Here is an 18310-nt window from a genome sequence, read left to right on the forward strand (position 1 = left end):
AGATTTTATCCTGTTGGTCTGGGGATTGAACCGACGCCCTCCCGGTCACAAGCTCGCCTCTCTAACATTTAGGCCACCACTTCCCCATATTGGACCTCCATTCATCAGGTGTCCAGAAATGCTTATGTGGCTTTGCTGGATGTGAAAATGGGTAACTGTTTGCTAACAAGTTCGCAAGATCAACTTAAAAGGTGATAATATGTCAGTGTTGTTTTCGCAGCTTATTTCTGCTGCCCTTATAAGTGGCCAAAAAAATCTGAACTTGCAGGTTCAGAAGCCAAAAAGCTTGTTTTCAGCCCACTCGCTCACAATTCTCTCCTGCTCTTCATTTCTTATATGCAACACTGTACTGTACATGCAGTTGCATGAAGTGTAAAGGTATCTATTGGCTGAACATAGTAGCAGTTCTTTGGTAAAGTCTAGAGTAACATGATGTAGCTGGAAGAGGAATTGGTGTCTAATTTCATCCCTCATGTTGTTTTCTGGTGAAGTAATAAGAGACACAGTCACACAAAGAAACATCAACCAAACATTTCAAGTTTCAGGATTCTTTAAAATTCTACCCTTTACATGATTTTACATTCCAGGTTTACATTTTAGAGATTGGAGGTCTATTGTATACAGAAAAACAAAGGCCATAAGCTCTGTAGTGAGCTGAGGTAGCACAAAATCAAAAGTATGTGTCCTATAATAACTACAATACAAAGAGTGTCAAAGAGTAAAATCCAGAATCCCGAGAGTGTAGTAAAATATTTTCATTTGGAATAGATTTAAAAACCTGTGTTGAAAGGGTGATTTGGGGTTAAAGGAGACTACTTTCTGCAGTAGGCCACAGCACCATATGCCACTACTCCCACAACAGCAACTAAAGCAGCACCTCCACACAGCAGCTCAGTGGAGCTCAGAGGTTTGGGAGTCTTGGGAGCAGTGGCCTTTGGTGGCTCCGGCTTTTCTGGTGTTTCTTGAGAGGCTTTGGCTGAGTGTTCCTCAACATCCGAGAGGGGAATCTGTGAGAATTTGAGTTGCTCGAGACTCTCTGAAGAAGGCTCTTCCGCCATCCGTGCAAGGATAGAAGGAGGGTGGAGCCCCTGAGTTGAGAAAAGCTCCTCCGCTTCAGAGGCTGTGGTTGAAGGGACTGGGGTGGACGTGGTAGAGGGGGGATCCAGCCTGACGATAGGCAGAGGAGGCAGCGCCATCGGGGGAACCACCTGCATGAACTCTGCGGGCTTCTTCTCCACGTAAGGCTCCTCTGCTGACACCAGGAGCTCCTCAGTTTCTGGGGCATGGAGCTCCTGCTCCTCCTCCCTGAGCTCACTCAGCTCCCTCTCCCCACCTAAAACACTCAGCATGCTTGTCTGCAGCTCTTCGTCCTCCTCTTCCTCTTCCTCTGTTCTCCTCGCCCCCTCCTCCTTTTCTGCTTCCTCGAGCAACTCGGCTTCCTCTCGCTCCAGGTGGACCATGTCGGAGTTGAAAGAGTGGTTCTCCTCCCCACCCAGAACCACTTCGTCATTGCTGTCCAGGCTCTTGGTGTCCTCGTGGTCCATGTCGCCCATCGTGGACCAGGACTCTGCCAGCAGGCTCTCGCTCTGCCAGGGTCCGGGGCTCTCCGTCTGGGTCAGAGGCAGAGCCGCAGGGCCGGGGCTGACGGAACCAGCCTCCCCGCCACCTCCATCCCCCCTGCTGGACTCGACTGGGGCCTTTCCCTCCAGGATGAAGACTGGCTGCTGCAGAGACAACATAGATAACTTTATAGGTGGAAGTACAACTATAAGGGAGTATTTCCATTCTATGCTACTCAGTTCTTGCTACATTTCAGAGGGAAATATTGCACTTTTATTTGAAGGCTATTGATAGCTACTATACTTTGCAGATTAAGATTTTATACCACAAAACATACAGTCAGTTTATAAAATATAATATATTGTTAAATATCTGGAATATAAATCAGTTAAAATGAGCTCCAAGTTTTCCGATGTCCCGTTACCTAACGCTTTCTTTGTGTTGTAATTTTAATGTAAATTTATGAGGACTATTGTTAACTGCTCCTCAGATCTCTGCAGGGTAAATCCAGACAGCTAGCTAGACTATCTGTCCAATCTGAGTTTTCTGTTGCACAACTAAAACAACCTTTGAACGTACACATGTTCACCAAAACAAGTTCCTTCCTGAGGCTATTTTGCAGCGGCACTGTGGCTCCACTCGCCGCTTAGCGCCGCCCATGACGATTGTGATTGGTTTAAAGAAATGCCAATAAAGGAGAGCACTTTCTCTACCATCCCGGAATGCTGTGTGGACTAGCCAGACCCTCCTCCGTAGCGCTGTGGAGGAAGGTCTGGCAATGCAAGACTACATTGAGTGTACATTTTAAGCCACTCTGAGTAGAATCTGAAAATGTCTGACTTTGGTGGTAGCATCAAAAAAAACACCGTGGCAGACAACCCAACACATAGACTGCACAGATTTCCACCAGGATTGTGTCATTTCTTGACAAACAAAAACTTCAGAATATCAGAGATATTTCTACCTATAGAGGCTTTCATAAATAATGATCTGCAACATGCTTTTCAACAGGTCAGTGTTCTCAGTGACATCAGTGAGGCTGTGGTTGGAAAAAGTTGCTCACTGGCTGCTCTGTATTGCTGCGGCTGTGACTATCTATAGCCTCGACCTGCATATCTTACTATGTTTAGGCGCTATATGCATCTCCATCTGTCACCTAAGAGTGGAAGCTATTTCAGTAATTTCCCATGACGTAAGAATCGGATAAGAGTCAGAACATAAAATAGAAGTGACATATTATTCATTATGTCTGAAACACCAAAACTAATTTAAAAAAAAAACTTGGAAATAATCATTTAATCTCAACTGTATAAAATCATAGTTTCTATGAAGACACTTTCCAGATTAAGGATGAACACTTTACACATGGTTGTTTGCATAAATGAAATCAGTCTCAAGGTGACCCTCTTCACCCCTTGTAAAACATCTCAGCTTTGATTGCAGAAAGTTATTCACCCCCATGCCAGTCCCAGAATAGATACTCTCAACACTTACTCTTCACTGTCTACCGTTGTATCACGTTCACAACGTGTGAGCTGTCTCGTTTTTTCCTCTGGTTTCAGAACACGTCTCTTAACAGGACTCTACAGTGCGAGCACTCTGAGCCCCCCTGAACACCGGTTCTAGAAAGGAACCGGATCTAAATATGTAAGAATCCGGAACTTCAAAATGAGCAGACTCTGTCAAACCTTCTGACTGAGTACCTGCCCATCAGTGAGTTCAGATAGAGAGGCTATTATTGAGTTTATATAGTGATGTTAAGATATTTCAAAATATAAATGATTCTTTTAATAATATTAATAAAAGAACTATTTTTAGTAATAAAAAGTAGCCGATAGGAGTATCAATAAAGTAGCCCTATCAGACCGATTAAGTAGGTAAGAATAGTAGTATTGATCAAATCCGAACGATACCCATTCCCAATTCTGACACTCTTCACTCTTATTAGCACTGCTCATACCCGAAAGTCAGGTTACGGTTAGGCATCATGGAGCTCTCATTTTCCACTGTAGCTTTGAGTTGTTTTTAACATGACTCAAACTGCCACTCAAAACTGTTTCTGTCATCTCAGCCTTCAGATTTCAACCGGATGTTTTGAGTTTTAGTTATTTATATTTTGAGTATATAGTCTATATCCTTCGAATTCCACTTCCGGGATTTCTCCGGTGCTGCAGGAAATTCCGCCAGATGCATGTATTTTCCGTTACCTTCCGCTATTTTTGTGTTGGAATTTTAAATTTGATGGATTTATGAGGACTATTGTTGACTGCTCCTCAGATCTCTGCAGGGTAAATTGAGACAGCTAGCTAGACTATCTGTCCAATCTGAGTTTTCTCTCACACGACTATTTTGCAGCGGCACTGTGCGGAATTTAGCACCGCCCATGACGATTCTGATTGGTTTAAAGAAATGGCATTAAACCAGAGCACATTTTCCTCCCATCCCCAAATGTTGTGTGGACTAGCCAGACCCTCCTTCAGCGCGCTTTGGAGGAGGGTCTGGCAAAGCAAGACTATAATTTGAGTAACTTTCAAAAATTGAATGCCAATTCAGATTAAATACTAAAAAATACTAATCGATTGTATTAATACTTTGATACTGGATTGGATAGAATGTCATCAAACCCCAACGCAATTTCAAAAACCTAAAAAGAATAAGTAGACTTATTTTGTTTGAAAAGGGATGCATTCAAGAAGCGCAAAGCCTCCCTGTCTTTTCTTACATCTTATGTTTTAAAATCATTTGGTAATCCCCTAGCTAAGTAAGTTTTTTGTCTTTTATTGCCCATACTCTATGTTTACTGATATATTTCTAATGGTTCAAGAGAGCTACATTAAACTTAATTTTTCTCTGTGCCCCTAAAATAGATAAATGTAAGCGTAGAGCCCTCTCTTAACAAGGACAAATCCTTTAACAGCCTCCCCAGGGTTTGAATATCTGTTACATTTGCACTCACCCTTAAGTTGTGAATCCAAATTCTAAGAGGTGTTGCTGATAACTGTAAGCAAAACAAATAGATGTAATTAGTGACGATTAGTAGCTGCAGCAAGAGGTGAAATGTAAAATGAGATTTACCAGTTAGATTCAATATGGGTAGTGCTGTATGTCATTTTGCAAAGAAGAAATAAGCTGTGGAATTTCCTGAAGAGTTTGTGGTTACAAATGAAAACCGACAAAGGTAATGTTTATGTCTGCATAAAATGATTTTAAAAGAAAAAAAATGCGACCGAGGCGTCCCTGGCCAGGGTCGATTCTAAATCTACATGAACTGACCTCTTAGAAAAAAACAAGACATTCACTATATTTTTGCAGTAATTCAAATGTAATGGAAAATGTCAAAGCAAGGATCTTTAACAGCGTTGGTGAAATATTTGGTAGGGACCTTTTTTGGATGTTGCGACCCGCTTTCTTCTTTCTTTACCTGTGTTTCCTTGTCTCAACCTCTACTATTCTTGTCCAATTAAAAGGTAAAATGCCATAAAAGTATCTTTAAAAACAGCTGGTAATACTTGTATGCAGGTCTGCAAGAAATTCAATAAATATGCTGTACGTATGCTGATTTTGACTGAATTGGTCCATAACAAATTGCATGTGTCATTAACATCTGGGTTGGGACCCACCAAGAGGTCGCAAGATGAACCTGAGGAGTCCAAAAAAGAACAAAAACATACTTTTGCTCAATAAAATTGTGTTTAATTTTTTAGACATTTCTTTTGTTTTTGGTTTTATTTTTGTCAAATAATTTTACGTCGTCAGGTCCTCTAAAAAAACAATTGAAATGCTGCAACATAAGAAGATAAAAATCCCTCTTTGCTTGAATGGCTCAGCTCATAGGAATGTATAACTTGTGAGGAGGAGTCGTGAGTGGAATTTTTAATCGTTTCAATGGGTCACGAGAAATAAAGATTGGGGAAACGTTGATCTAGATTCTCTCTGGATATGACTGGATATTTGATTTTTTTTAGATATGAACTTCCTTCTTTAGTTCCTCTGCTTTGCCTTAAAGAACTTCAACTCCAAGTCTTAGGTGCAATGTTGATAGTGCTCCCCCGTCCACATCTAAACGTTTCATGTAAATAGGTCCTATTAGTATATAAAGTATGTTCTCAGATGAATAGATTTTTATTGCTTCACTGTTATTGCTTTAAACACATGCCCTCATGCATTCCAAGACTAAAACACAATTTCTTATGTGTTGTCTCTCAGGGGGAAGCAAACCCCCTTCCTGCCTGTTACACAACAGCTTGGTTACTTTTTGTGCAATAAAACCTTCTGACTTTGAGTCTAGCAGCTGGACAAAATCAATAAAAAAGGCTCATTAGGTCTTAAATAAACATTTCCAGTACCCAGTGCATTAAAGAACTAAATCATCTCATTAATGCTCCAGTTTGTGTTTAAGCATTCAGATTTGTAAAATATTATTTATGATTTGAATATTATGTTCTCATGCTTTTAATGACTCAAATCCTTTGTCATATATCACTCCACCTTCTCCAGCGTGAGCAGAGGGAAACAGACGCCTCACGGACGTCACTGATTTAATGACCAACTAGCTGCCATGTTGTCTGGTCCAAGCTGTGTGCCCTGTAGACCTGTGCAGACTTCAATCCCTGAAACATTAAAGTTGGCCACACAAACATTTTAAACCCTCCATACGTGGCGGCTTGTCTGTGTCCCCTGCCTGCCAAGTAACCATTAAACCTTTTCTACCCAGGGATCCTCCGTTGCTTACATGGCCTACTTGAGTAATTGGATTCCCATTGATCCTATCCCAGCAATAACAGACTCATGGTGAAGTAAATGATCAGGCAGATTTAGGGCACTCTTTCTGTGCTAATGTGTAATGAGGACAGAGGGTTGTCAGATACAAGAATTTGACTAAAGGTCAGCTTTCAATGTCAAAGTGGGAGAACTGGTTCAGATAAGACGAGCCAGCTCTTCATGGCAGTTTCTTTGTCTTGTCTTGTGTCTTGTGAGATTTTGCCCTTCACCACATCACAGTGAGCTGTAGTGGCCCATCTAACAATGACATGTTTACAGATAACACACTTTTAACAAAGCACAGCGCACACACACACACACACACACACACACACACACACACACACACACACACACACAAAAATCTGATCACATCTTGATTCAAGGCCCAGTCTACAATCTTTCTCTCTTCTGATTTGGTTCAAATTTCTGCAATGTGAATTAAAAACAACATCCTATAGCATACCTGTGTCCTCTTGGTGCGGGGCCGAGCGAGCTGCTAGATGAGAAGCAGATGCTGGAGATCAAAGCGAGACCTGCATTCAGACACGAAGCCACGAAACAACAGATAGGCAGACATGCATGCTGGAGCTGGCACAGGACTGACAAGATGGACAAGCTGTGCAAAAGTCTCTCTCCCCCTCCCTCCCCCCCCATCTCTCTCTCTCTCTCTCTCTCTCTCTCTCTCTCTCTCTCTCTCTCTCTCTCTCTCACCCACCCCACTTCCCAAATCCATTAAATAACAGTTGGCTGGAGAGGAGTCAGTTAGTGACTTTGCTGTATGCTCATAACGAGAAAGAGTATGAATAATGTAAATAAAAAGTGAAGAATCTGACTTTACTCTGTGTTCACAGTCTCTGAAAGGCCTACAGAGGTCAGTGGGTGAGTGTTTCACTCGGGTAAACAAGTGTGTGGAGTTTTATGTTCACTGTCCAAACAGCACATTATCAGTCAGTCCACAGTGTGCTGCTGTGGGCCAGTGACACCGAGTGTAAAAAGCATGCCAGATAGGGAGAAGAGCTATTTCTAAAGCTGAACTTCCCACGTTATACTTCCCTCTACTGGTAAGATTACAAGCAGGGTTCAAAATTAACTTTTTCGTCCACCAGCCGAATGGCTATTCAATGTTCAAATTTCACCAGCCACTCAATAGAGTACCATTGTTTTTTTGGCTGGTGAATGTAGCAAATCTACCAGCCACTTGCATATTTTACCAGCATTTGGCTGGTAGATGGTGCTAATTTGGAACCCTGATTACAAGACTGGAAACTATGCCAGGAAGCTTTTATATGGTTATATGGCACTTGCACAGCACCAACATGTACTGTATATTGTGTATATGTCCAGGGACAATAGTATATAATAATACATTTTATTTATGGGTGCCTTTCTTGATGCTCAAGGACACCTTACATGAACAATTAGTAAAAGAAAACAATGCATCTCTTCTTGTTTTTTTATACAAGGTTAATGTTTAATTGTGCACTATCCCTGTCTAAATAAAATAACATTTCACAATGTTTCACAATGCAAACATTTCTTTTTCAATAGCTGTCCCAATACTGTGGGATTCCCTTGTTTCCTTGTCCCTTGTTTCCAATTCAATTCCCCTTTATTTCCTATATTATGTGCTTCGTGTTACCATGAGATTTTCCATTTTTTGACCAACTGTCATGTTCAGGTACTTGATAATAGAGTCCTGCACACTTATACTTTAATACTCCTACTATTCCTAAATGAAGATAATTGTTAAAATAAATTAGAAATTATTAAATAAAGAGCAATGGTCACTATAAACTATTGAAAATAATTTAATATCATAGCCATTACATAGGAACATTTCACACCAAATGAAATGAATGGAAATTATCTTTAGTTATTTTTAGGTTCCAAGCTTTTGGCATTTCAATTGTAAAAAATAAATGCAGTTAAAATGAAATCCAGTTTATTCAGGACCAGAATAAATATAACACAACAATGTACAATGTATAATTAACAGAAAATAGATTAAAAAAAAGAACGTTTTGTTTTCATACTCAAGTATAAAAACGGATATATGACTAAAATGATTTCAAAAGAAATGATACTTTTTTTGTAGGCTATAGCTAAGTTACTAAGTGAACTACAGGGAAATGAAAAAAACATTCAACAACATTCAAACCAAAGCAAATGATTATTTAAAAAAACTATGACATAATGAAACACAAGAGGTATACTTACTACTATACTATGTAACTGGAGTTGAATGTATATTAGTACATATATCAGAATCAGAATAAGTTTTATTACCAGGTAGATTTTCATTTACAAAGAATTTACATTGGTGTGTGATGCATGCTATACACTTATTAAGAGGAAATAAACAGTAAATAAACAAAAAGCTGTCAAGAACATAAATATATAATAGAAAATGCCAATAAAAATGTTTTAAAAAAAAGACACTGTAAAAACTACTATTACAAATGTGTGCAATATAACTGTTTTAGAACTAGTCATTTTAAAACATGTATTTATATGCAGTATACATTAAATTAGACCAAAAAATGACAAATATTACATTAAAATTCTCCTGTTTTCTACGTCGTCTCTTGTTCTCGCACCTGATTGGCTGCTCGACTCAACCGGAAGTAAACATCATGTGACGACGAATATCAGCTGATCCTCCGTAGACATCTTTACGAGTCACGACTGCGGCGATTAATTCATACCTCATCTTCTGTGATTTTCGGGTAAATAAACATCGATTTAAAGCTCTTATTGCAGGATTGAAACCTCCATGTTGTTATTGACAGATTCTTTTGTTTCTCGCTTGTTTTGATTTATGGTTTTTATTTTGTTATTTCTTCTCGCAGGCCTCGCGGATCTTTGACAGCTGCAACCATGGCGCTCAGCGATGCCGATGTTCAGAAGCAGGTAATGAACCGATTTAACCTTCAAAAATGTCACCATTCATCTGTTTCTCCTCGGTTGCTGTTGAAGGAGTTTTTTTCTTTGCTGTTCGTCTTATTAATACGCTGAGAAATGTTTCTAGTAGCTGTGATGTGTGTGTGTGGAGAAGAATGACATTGAGAGAGCTGCAGTAACGTTAGGTTAGCATCGAAATAAACACAAACAAGCTATTTTTTAGGGTGTTTTTGACTGGAAGTTTTGTACGTAAAACATGCTAGTTATACCATTTTGATGTCAGTGTTGCGTTATGGAAGTTATGGCTGAGATGCAGAGGGTCATATTTCCATATGATCACATGATGAGCACATGCCATGGCCTGATGAGGAACTGGGAGTGAGTGAGCCACTGGCTGGACTTTTTAATGGGAAACACTGGAAATAATCTCCAGAAGGGCGAATGTAAAGCTACAGAAGTCAACTGTACATATGTTATATGTTTGGGTCTGGTGTTCATCAGTGGTGGAATGTAACTAAGTGCATGTAATTAAAGGGGAACACCGCTTAAATTAAGAATTCCAATATGTTATTAGCATGGCCTATGAAAGTCCAATCTATATTTGTAAACATGAGCTAATCTCTCTCAAAGCCAGAAACCAGAGAAGTAAAGGTAGGTTCATGGTCGCCATGGTGTTCCCGGCGGAGGTGCACATGCCAAAAAAATGACGTCATCGCCCCTTTTGTGTCCAGCGCGAAAGTCCACAAGTTGTTTGAGCGTGTGGTCGTTTACTCGTGAATTTTTGTAACTCGGCGGGTTCGCATGCACAAACATCTGTATGATTCTTCATGTACAGACCACAGGGTGTCAGATGGCCTTAAATATGAGAGAGCCAACACATGGGAAAAGAAAGAGCATTTTGCTGGAGGCTATAGGAAAACATGAGATCGCTTTGTCAAAGTTAAAAAAAACGGTCTCATGTTTTCTTTTACTTCCACTATCTACGTCTTCTCTACTACTTCTCTACTTCTTGCTTATTTGCAGATCATTTTGTCCTCTGGCGTTTCGGAGAATAAAATGCGTTGAGCATAAACGTCTCCGTGCATGATTCGTATCTCGCACGGTATCGATGGAGGCCCGTGCCACGGAGTCTTGCGCGAGCATAAACAAAGCTTAGTCTCAAACTTGTGATGTCATAAAGTATAAAGTCTGGAGCTGCTCAATAGACAATGCATTGGACACATATTTTGTTTTCTTTTTTTTATACCCAAATGAGCTTTATTCTATTGTAGTGTAACAGAAAATGTACCCATATAGTCATTCATAACGTCTTTTCCAATTCATTGTCTATGGAGCAGTTCCAGACATTATACTTGATGATGACATCACAAATTTGAGTTTTAGCTCTCTGTTTTTTTTTTTTTATTTGGGAGAGAGTTGTTCATGTTCACTAATATTTTTGGACTGTCTTAGACCATATGAATAACATGTAGCCTATGATTTTTGAAAAATGGCGTAGTTCCCCTTAAAGTACAAATTCATGCAACTTTTGCACTGCTACATCTCAGAGGAAGATTTGTACTTTTTTACCCCACTACATTTGCCTGACAGCTATGGCTGCTTTACAGATTACTATTTTCCATCCCCTTCCTGTCTAATGAAAACCACGTATCTCTGAATTTGGTGATTTTTTTTAAACTGAAGAAGTGTTCCTTTACGTGTTGAGAAAATTCTCCTACTTCTTAATATAAATAAACTATTTAAAAAGCCTCCTGAATCAGCTGGAAAATGCATCGTCACAAAGCTGAAAACAGGGCTGTATTTCTGACACCATGAAAAGTTGACGTTTTAGAGACACATGGTTCTCACAGGACAGCAACGCTACAAACATATGATGATCTTATGGAATATGATGCATTGCTCTAGATTAACCTACCCAACAGTTTATAAAGGAGTTAACATGAGCACAACCTTAAACATCTACAGCAGTAAAGTGCAACATACACATTATTGCAGCAAATAATAGGAAAACACTACAGGGAACATTTGACTTTTGATACTTTTAAGTAAAGCTTATACATACTTGTACTTAAGGTTTTGGATGCAGGACTTTTACTTGTTTTGCCACAGTGTGGTGTTCATACTTTTACTTAAGTAAAGGATATGAATTCTTCTTCCGCCACTGACACATTCCTCACCATAGTGATAACGTCAGGCAGAAGGGGAGGTGGTAATTTGCAGTAGTAAAGAATAATGCTTGATGATGGATCTTTGTGTGCATTTAAAACCCTAAAAATGGGGGGAATGGGGGGAAATCCTACATTTGTGAGGGAGCCCAGTCTTTTTGTCATTAATATTTATTCTTCCTGTCTACAGATCAAGCACATGATGGCCTTCATTGAACAGGAGGCCAATGAGAAGGCAGAAGAGATTGATGCAAAGGTAAAATCAGTGCAGTAAAATCACACAGTGCTGTAGAGAGTGACTAGAATGGATGATTAATTAGTCCTTTTTAAAGTATTTCTTTTGACATTTTATGCTTTAATTAGTGAGTGAACAGTAGAGAGATGACAGGAAATGAGAGGAGAGAAAATGGGGGAAAAGCAAATACAAGGATAAACTCATTCTTCAGTATTGGTGCAGGCCGATGCCAGGACAGCCAGCATCAACATGCGACTTTGCTCCAGATTTGATCAAAATCAGGCCTGTGATGTAGCAATTATGGCCTTTCATTTTGAAATGTTCTAGAGTGCCCCTCTCAGACCAGGCCTGAATTGAGTGTCAGTATTCATTTAATCCTTTATTTAAACAGGTAGTGTCACTGATAACAAAACAAGAATACATTATAAGCATAAACAACCAAACAGAGATTCACAACATCATAAAATATACCTACATAATCATAGGCATTGATTCCACATTAAAGAGTATAAGGTTTAAAAATACATTAGTCCTCACCATCACCATCATTTCCTGTGTGAGACTCACCACTAGGGGCACCAAAAGCACAGTAAAGGAGGCCTATTGGCAGATTTCACACAATCTGAACACTTTTGATATAATTATCTTACACCTGATATATTAGATAAATTTGATATTTTCCTTAACCTACAGGTGACATCAGTTCTTTGGCTTCAACAATATTGACCATTGACAATATTGTAGATTAAAAGATTAAGGCCTTTCAGATTTTGACAGTTAATAACAGTATTATGACACTGATTCGAACTCTATTCTGCCATCAAATTTTGTGAAAAGCGTGTCTTTGTTATGACAAATTAAACCTTTCAGTGTGACCTTTTAATTATAGTGTCCACCAGCAGCAGAGTAAATGCAATGATGATGATGACTGTCATCTGCTAAGTGAACTGTGTCTCCTCCTGCAGGCAGAAGAAGAGTTCAACATCGAGAAGGGCCGTCTGGTCCAAACTCAGAGGCTGAAGATAATGGAGTACTACGAGAAGAAAGAGAAGCAGATAGAGCAGCAAAAGAAAATGTGAGTCATGGCGAGAAATCACAGGACACATCAAGTCCTCCCTTCCTTAATCCGGTCTTTTTTTTAAGAACAAAGACATGTCTGTACTGTATGTGTGACACAGAGTTTCTGTGACTTTATTTACTCACTCTGTCCTACAATGACTCTTTTGTTAGCTCCAAACAGTCTCAAGGGTTTCCACATGGACAAACATAATCCAACTTAGAAGTCTAAACAGACCCAATGTGTGTGTGTGTGTTATTTGTCTACTTAAACAGTCAAATGTCTAACCTGATGAACCAGGCTCGACTGAAGGTGCTGAAAGCCCGGGATGATATGATTTCGGTAAGCAGCTGTACCTCATGTTGTCGTCACACGGTCATATTTTATACACAGAGATGGATTGTGTAAATGATACGGTCTGTAAATCCTTCAGGAAATGCTAAATGAGGCCCGCCAGCGGCTTGGTAATGTCGCAAAAGACCCAGCCAGGTATCCAGCTCTGATGGACGGATTGATCTTACAGGTTAGTTTATACTCTCAGGTACACCTAGTGCAGCCTAATACCCCTTTTACAATGATGGACCTTTTTCACAGCAGACATTTTGACTTGTCATATACCCGGTTTACACGTACATGGTTATTTTGAAAAACGGAGACATTTCCCTTCGTTTGTGCCCTTCGTTTACACACAAACGGAGAATTTGCCTCTGAAAACGAGTCTTTCTAAAAACTCCGGCCAGAGTGGAGATTTTGGAAAACTTTGTTTGCACGTTTGCATGTGAACTGAGACAAACAGAGGTTTAGGCAGCCGAGGAAATGAGGAAGAGAAGAGAGAGGAAGTGATTCGTTGCTGTTGTTGCCATTTTCGGGATTCTGATTGGCTAACGTGGGCTTGAGCTTCTCGTTACACTGCCGCTTACAGGTTTGGCATGCTCTTGACGGCATTTACGGCATATATACACGGGTACGTGTAAACGAACACTTTTCTGAAAACTGACAGGTGTGCACAATGTTTGTTTTTGAAAACGGAGAGGTTGAAATGTCCGTTTATGAAAATAGCCGGCCACGTGTAAACGTAGCAATAGTAGGAAAAGCACAGCTGAAATTGATAACCTTAACGATGGCTCAATTCCATCAAGTGTCCCAGTAAGCTATTTCAGTAAGTCAGCATGCACAATACAATATAAAAGAAATGTTCTCCCCTCGTCTTAAATCGATACTAGAGTAATCTACTTCCTTGTCCAGCTGCTGCAATAAATATGTAGGAGATATCAGTCTGCACAAAATCATCTGAGAAGTGTTTGATGGTTATTTATTTGTGCTTTAGAACGTAATCACTGCGAAACAATCATAAAATAAGCTTTATTTATCTCTCCCAAGAGATGAAAATTAGCAATAGCTATAAACTCTCTGTGCGGCACATCAGTTTCATGCTCTGTATTGTTATGTATATATGTTAAATTGCATTGTCCCGATCAAATAAAATAAAGTTTACTTCAGTGTATGAGGAAACCGGGTTGATTATAAAACTGAGGTTCAATAACCCTTTCATAATCTTTCATATCAGGGATTCTATCAGCTTCTGGAGCCCAAAGTGACCATTCGCTGCCGTAAACAGGACGTGCAGATGGTACAGGTGAGTAAATTAGCAAGTGCATGTTCAAATTTAAAATTCATCCATTTCAGAATTGGCTTTATTTGCCAAGTATGTCTACACACACACGGAACTTTACTCCAGTTTTAAGTAACTCTCATTGATGCACACAGTTCCAAGAACAATTTACAGGAGAATAGAAATAGACTTACAGCTCAAAACAAGGACAACAAGCTGAGCAAACATAGGTCAAATTAAACACACTCACAAACTATTATGTGCATACAAGCAGGTGAAAATGTATATAAATATAATTTGGCAGATGCTTTTTGAATCGAGTAAGAATCTTTGTCTTTCAGGCATCCATCCAGAGGAATATTCCTGTATTTAAAGCAGCTGTGAAGATGAACATCGAGGTCCGCATCGACCAGGATAACTTCATCCAGCCTGACGTGTAAGCAGCATCACATTTGATCAAGTTACAAAGACACCCCCCCCCCCCCCCTCCCCCCAAAACTTCTTGGATGAGCATATTCTCAGTTTGATTTCTCTTGTGTTGGTGTTTTGTCTTCTTCAGTTCTGGAGGTGTTGAGCTCTATAATGGTAACGGGAAGATCAAGGTGTCCAACACCCTGGAGAGCAGACTGGACCTCATGGCTCAGCAGGTAGGACAATAGAGGCCGCTCATATTATCAGTCTCAAATTTTCCTTTTCATCCTTGACACTTGTTTAAACATGCATTATAAACGCTCCTTTAGGTGTGATTCGTAGCCTTATTTATCTAGTTTTAATCTTCATCGATCTCATATTCAAAAGGTCTTGATGTTCACACGTGTTGATTTTGTCTGCCATGTTCAAAAGAATTCCCCTTTTAATGAGGAGTGCAGTCAGTCATAAATTAAATAAACTCATTTGACAGAAATAAGATTACTGTATATGTTTCATAATCCCCAAAATGTAAACTATTTACATCTCTTGTATTGGCAGTTCTCTTTTTTCTTTTATAGTGAACACACACAAACAAAAAAGGGACAATGAAAAATAAATGAAATAACATCAAAGGAAAACAAAAGTGAGAAGAAAAGTAACAACAAGAACGTATGCAGTATATTAAATTAAGACCGTCTAACAAGGGCATGAACAAGCAAGCACAACTGTAGGTTTTCATGAAAAAAGAAACATTTATGACTTCATAAAACATATTATATACACACTATATATCAATCAACATGTATTTATTTAGTGCTTTACAGCAACTAGCAGGTATACAAAGTGCTTTACATGAAGTAACAACAGTAAAACATAACATACAGTAAAATCAGAAAGGAATCAAACTTACAGTAACATTTAATACAGTTTTGTTTAACTATATCTGTGTTATATAAAGTGGAAACCACAATAATCGCATTCATGTATAAACAATGTGCATCTATAGTAATCAAAAGAGAAGATGATTCGAGGTATGAATATGTATGAGCCAGTCTCATTCATGTATTGTTTGATAGTGTATTTTTATTATTTATTAAAGGTTTAAAAAAAGTTGGTCGTCTTTAAAGCTCCACTGTGTAATGTTTTGAGTTGATTCTTAGCAAAAAAAACCTTTGTTCTTTCACAAATATGTACTCATTCATGTGTTATTGCTTCCACCAACTAATCAAATTATTCTCGTAAGCGTAGAATCTGCCATTTAGAATCATTCAGAATACATACAGGCGAGTCGCTCGAATGACAGCAGCCATGTACCGCTTCCATCTTTAAAATACCTTAGCCAAAGAGGGACGTACCTCCGCCTTTTGCACTTTTAGACTCAGTGGCACCGTGACGAATGCCAGCCGGGAGGGGAAAAAGAGAATTAAAACAACAATGCGACAGGCAAAGCAACAAGACCAAAGTTAATATTGGAGTGGCTAGAACAGCTGCCTGTAAACGACGGGGATACTAAGAGCTAATTTCGGGTTCGGCCACCGCAGCAGTTGAAACGCGCTCGGAATGGGAAGGGCTAGAAAGTAATATTCAGTTGGTTGTCATATACAATTTCACCGTTAGATGGGAGAAATTCTTACACAATGTAGCTGCTAGCTGTAAAGTTGTGATCTTTTATACACATAATTTAAAAATATAATTTTACAAAGTTTTAATTTAGATTGGATCTTGTGACATACTTTGGGTTGTCTGTTTTTTTGTTTTAAAGTTGTTGTTTTGAACCTTAGTGAGGCTTTCCTGGTTAAACAAAGGTCGAATGAATACATGAATTGATTTTATTGGTCTAGAATTGAATTACTATTTAAACGAGGGGTGCAGTTGTTAACAAACGTACCTTTGACAAAATGAAATTAGCGTAGCTCTCACGTCAGACGAACTTTACATTTTCTACGTGAGGAATTAAAAGTGACACCACTTTCATTCATTTATTGCATGGTACTTTTAGATGGCTCTCTTTTACATAAAGCATTTTTATTTACATTGTATAAACAAAATGATTAAAAAAAAACCCACAAAGGGGCGACCTCTTGCTCACCTGGTAGAGTGTGCCCCGATGTAGGCGGAGTCCTTGGTAGCGGCCTGGGTTCGAATCCCGCTTTGTTGCGCATCATCTGCTCTCTCTCCCCCCTTTCTTGACTATCTGCACTATATAATAAAAGAAATCCTTTAAAAAAACCCACAAAAGTAACAATAAAACATAACAGTATATGAGTTTAAAAAAAAACTAATAAAAGAAGCTACGATAACTGTTAATTCATGTTTTTAAACTTTGATCCTTAGGTTGTTTTTAGGATATTTTATATATGATTCTTATTGTTTTCATTTAGTTTACAATAATTTTCTTTAATTATGATCTTGTGTTGTCTGTTTTATGATGTTAGTCTTTGCATTTCTTGGCCAGGACACTCCTGAAAAAGACGTATGTAGTTTCAATAAGGTTTTCGTAGTTAAATAAAAGTCAAATGAATTTGAACAAACAATCTAGTCTCCTGCTAAATGTTTGTTTGTTTGACTTTCCTCATATTTCTGCTGTTTTGTATTTATAAATAGAACTGAAATTTAGCAATCGATTAATCAATTAGTCGATCTAAAGAAAAAGCGTTTTGGACTTTTGGTAATACAAAACTAACAATTGTAAAATATCACCTCAGGTTTTAGGAAAGTGTGTGTGGTACGTGTGTCTCACTATTTTTTGATATTGTGTTGACCAAACGATTTATAGAGAAAATAATCGGCAGATCAATCGTTTCAGTTGCAGTCCTGTCTATGAGCCATGCTTTTCTGTGTTTGCAGATGATGCCTGAAATCCGAGTGTCTCTCTTCGGGGCCAACCCGAACCGCAAGTTCCTGGACTAAATAGCTCTGCTGTATTAAAGAAAAACTCTCCTTTTATTTTTTATTTTGTCACATGAAAGACGCATTCCTCTGTCCGTGAAACGAATCTCCGATGCAAAAGAGACTCATTGTTGTTGTGTGATGTATTGCTGTTTTTTTCTGTGCATTAAGGGACATGATAAACCCTGCAGCTCAACGTTACAGATGTGCATCGTGGGTACTGCACGGTTGTTTTCTCGGCTGCTCCCCTTCGAGGGTCTCAGTTTACACTGATTAGTCAGGTTCGACAGGATCTGGTGATTGGCTGGCTGTTTAACAAGTTGTCCTCTAATTGGATCATGACAAACACAGGGTCCGTGTCACGGTTTTTCCTCTACCCCGTATTATTATACGTTGCATGGGACATTGTGTTGCTAATGGACATCTGCTCCAACCAATTACTGAGATAATGAATAGCATCCTAGGAACAAAACTGAAGACCGTACATGACCTTACAGAGTAAATTTATTGATGTATGTTATTCTGTCATGAATTAAACGAGTGGGTGATATCATTCCAGAGGGTGCACTGTATGTATATGAGGTTTCCAGATTAAATTATACGTATGTGTGGTTGTTTTTTTTTGTTTTTTGTTCGGTTTTTTTTTGTGTGTCTAAAACTGAAGATGTTATATTGTGGAAATGTAAAACAAAATAAAATAAAAATCATTAGTATCA

General features: G+C 38.8%; 2 protein-coding genes across 2 annotated transcripts; one reads left to right on the top strand and one right to left on the bottom strand.

Moving 5' to 3' along the window:
• Window positions 1-532: 532 nt before the first annotated feature.
• LOC116060155 (neurofilament medium polypeptide-like) lies at window positions 533-9034 on the bottom strand. The gene is made up of 3 exons (XM_035996377.1): window positions 9030-9034; window positions 7163-7187; window positions 533-1724 (listed from the first exon to the last, which is right to left on the bottom strand). Exons 1-3 carry the CDS (start codon window positions 9032-9034, stop codon window positions 813-815), a joined length of 942 nt encoding a protein of 313 aa, XP_035852270.1. The 3' UTR covers window positions 533-812.
• atp6v1e1b (ATPase H+ transporting V1 subunit E1b) lies at window positions 8882-18282 on the top strand. The gene is made up of 10 exons (XM_031313522.2): window positions 8882-9050; window positions 9174-9234; window positions 11581-11646; window positions 12591-12700; window positions 12958-13024; window positions 13116-13205; window positions 14250-14318; window positions 14636-14730; window positions 14854-14941; window positions 17553-18282. The coding sequence occupies exons 2-10, from the start codon at window positions 9202-9204 to the stop codon at window positions 17613-17615; spliced, it is 681 nt and encodes a 226-aa protein (XP_031169382.1). The 5' UTR covers window positions 8882-9050; window positions 9174-9201; the 3' UTR covers window positions 17616-18282.
• The last annotated feature ends 28 nt before the right edge of the window (window positions 18283-18310 follow it).

The sequence above is a fragment of the Sander lucioperca genome, chromosome 20 (assembly GCF_008315115.2).
Source record: "Sander lucioperca isolate FBNREF2018 chromosome 20, SLUC_FBN_1.2, whole genome shotgun sequence".
NCBI classification, from domain to species: Eukaryota; Metazoa; Chordata; class Actinopteri; order Perciformes; family Percidae; genus Sander; species Sander lucioperca.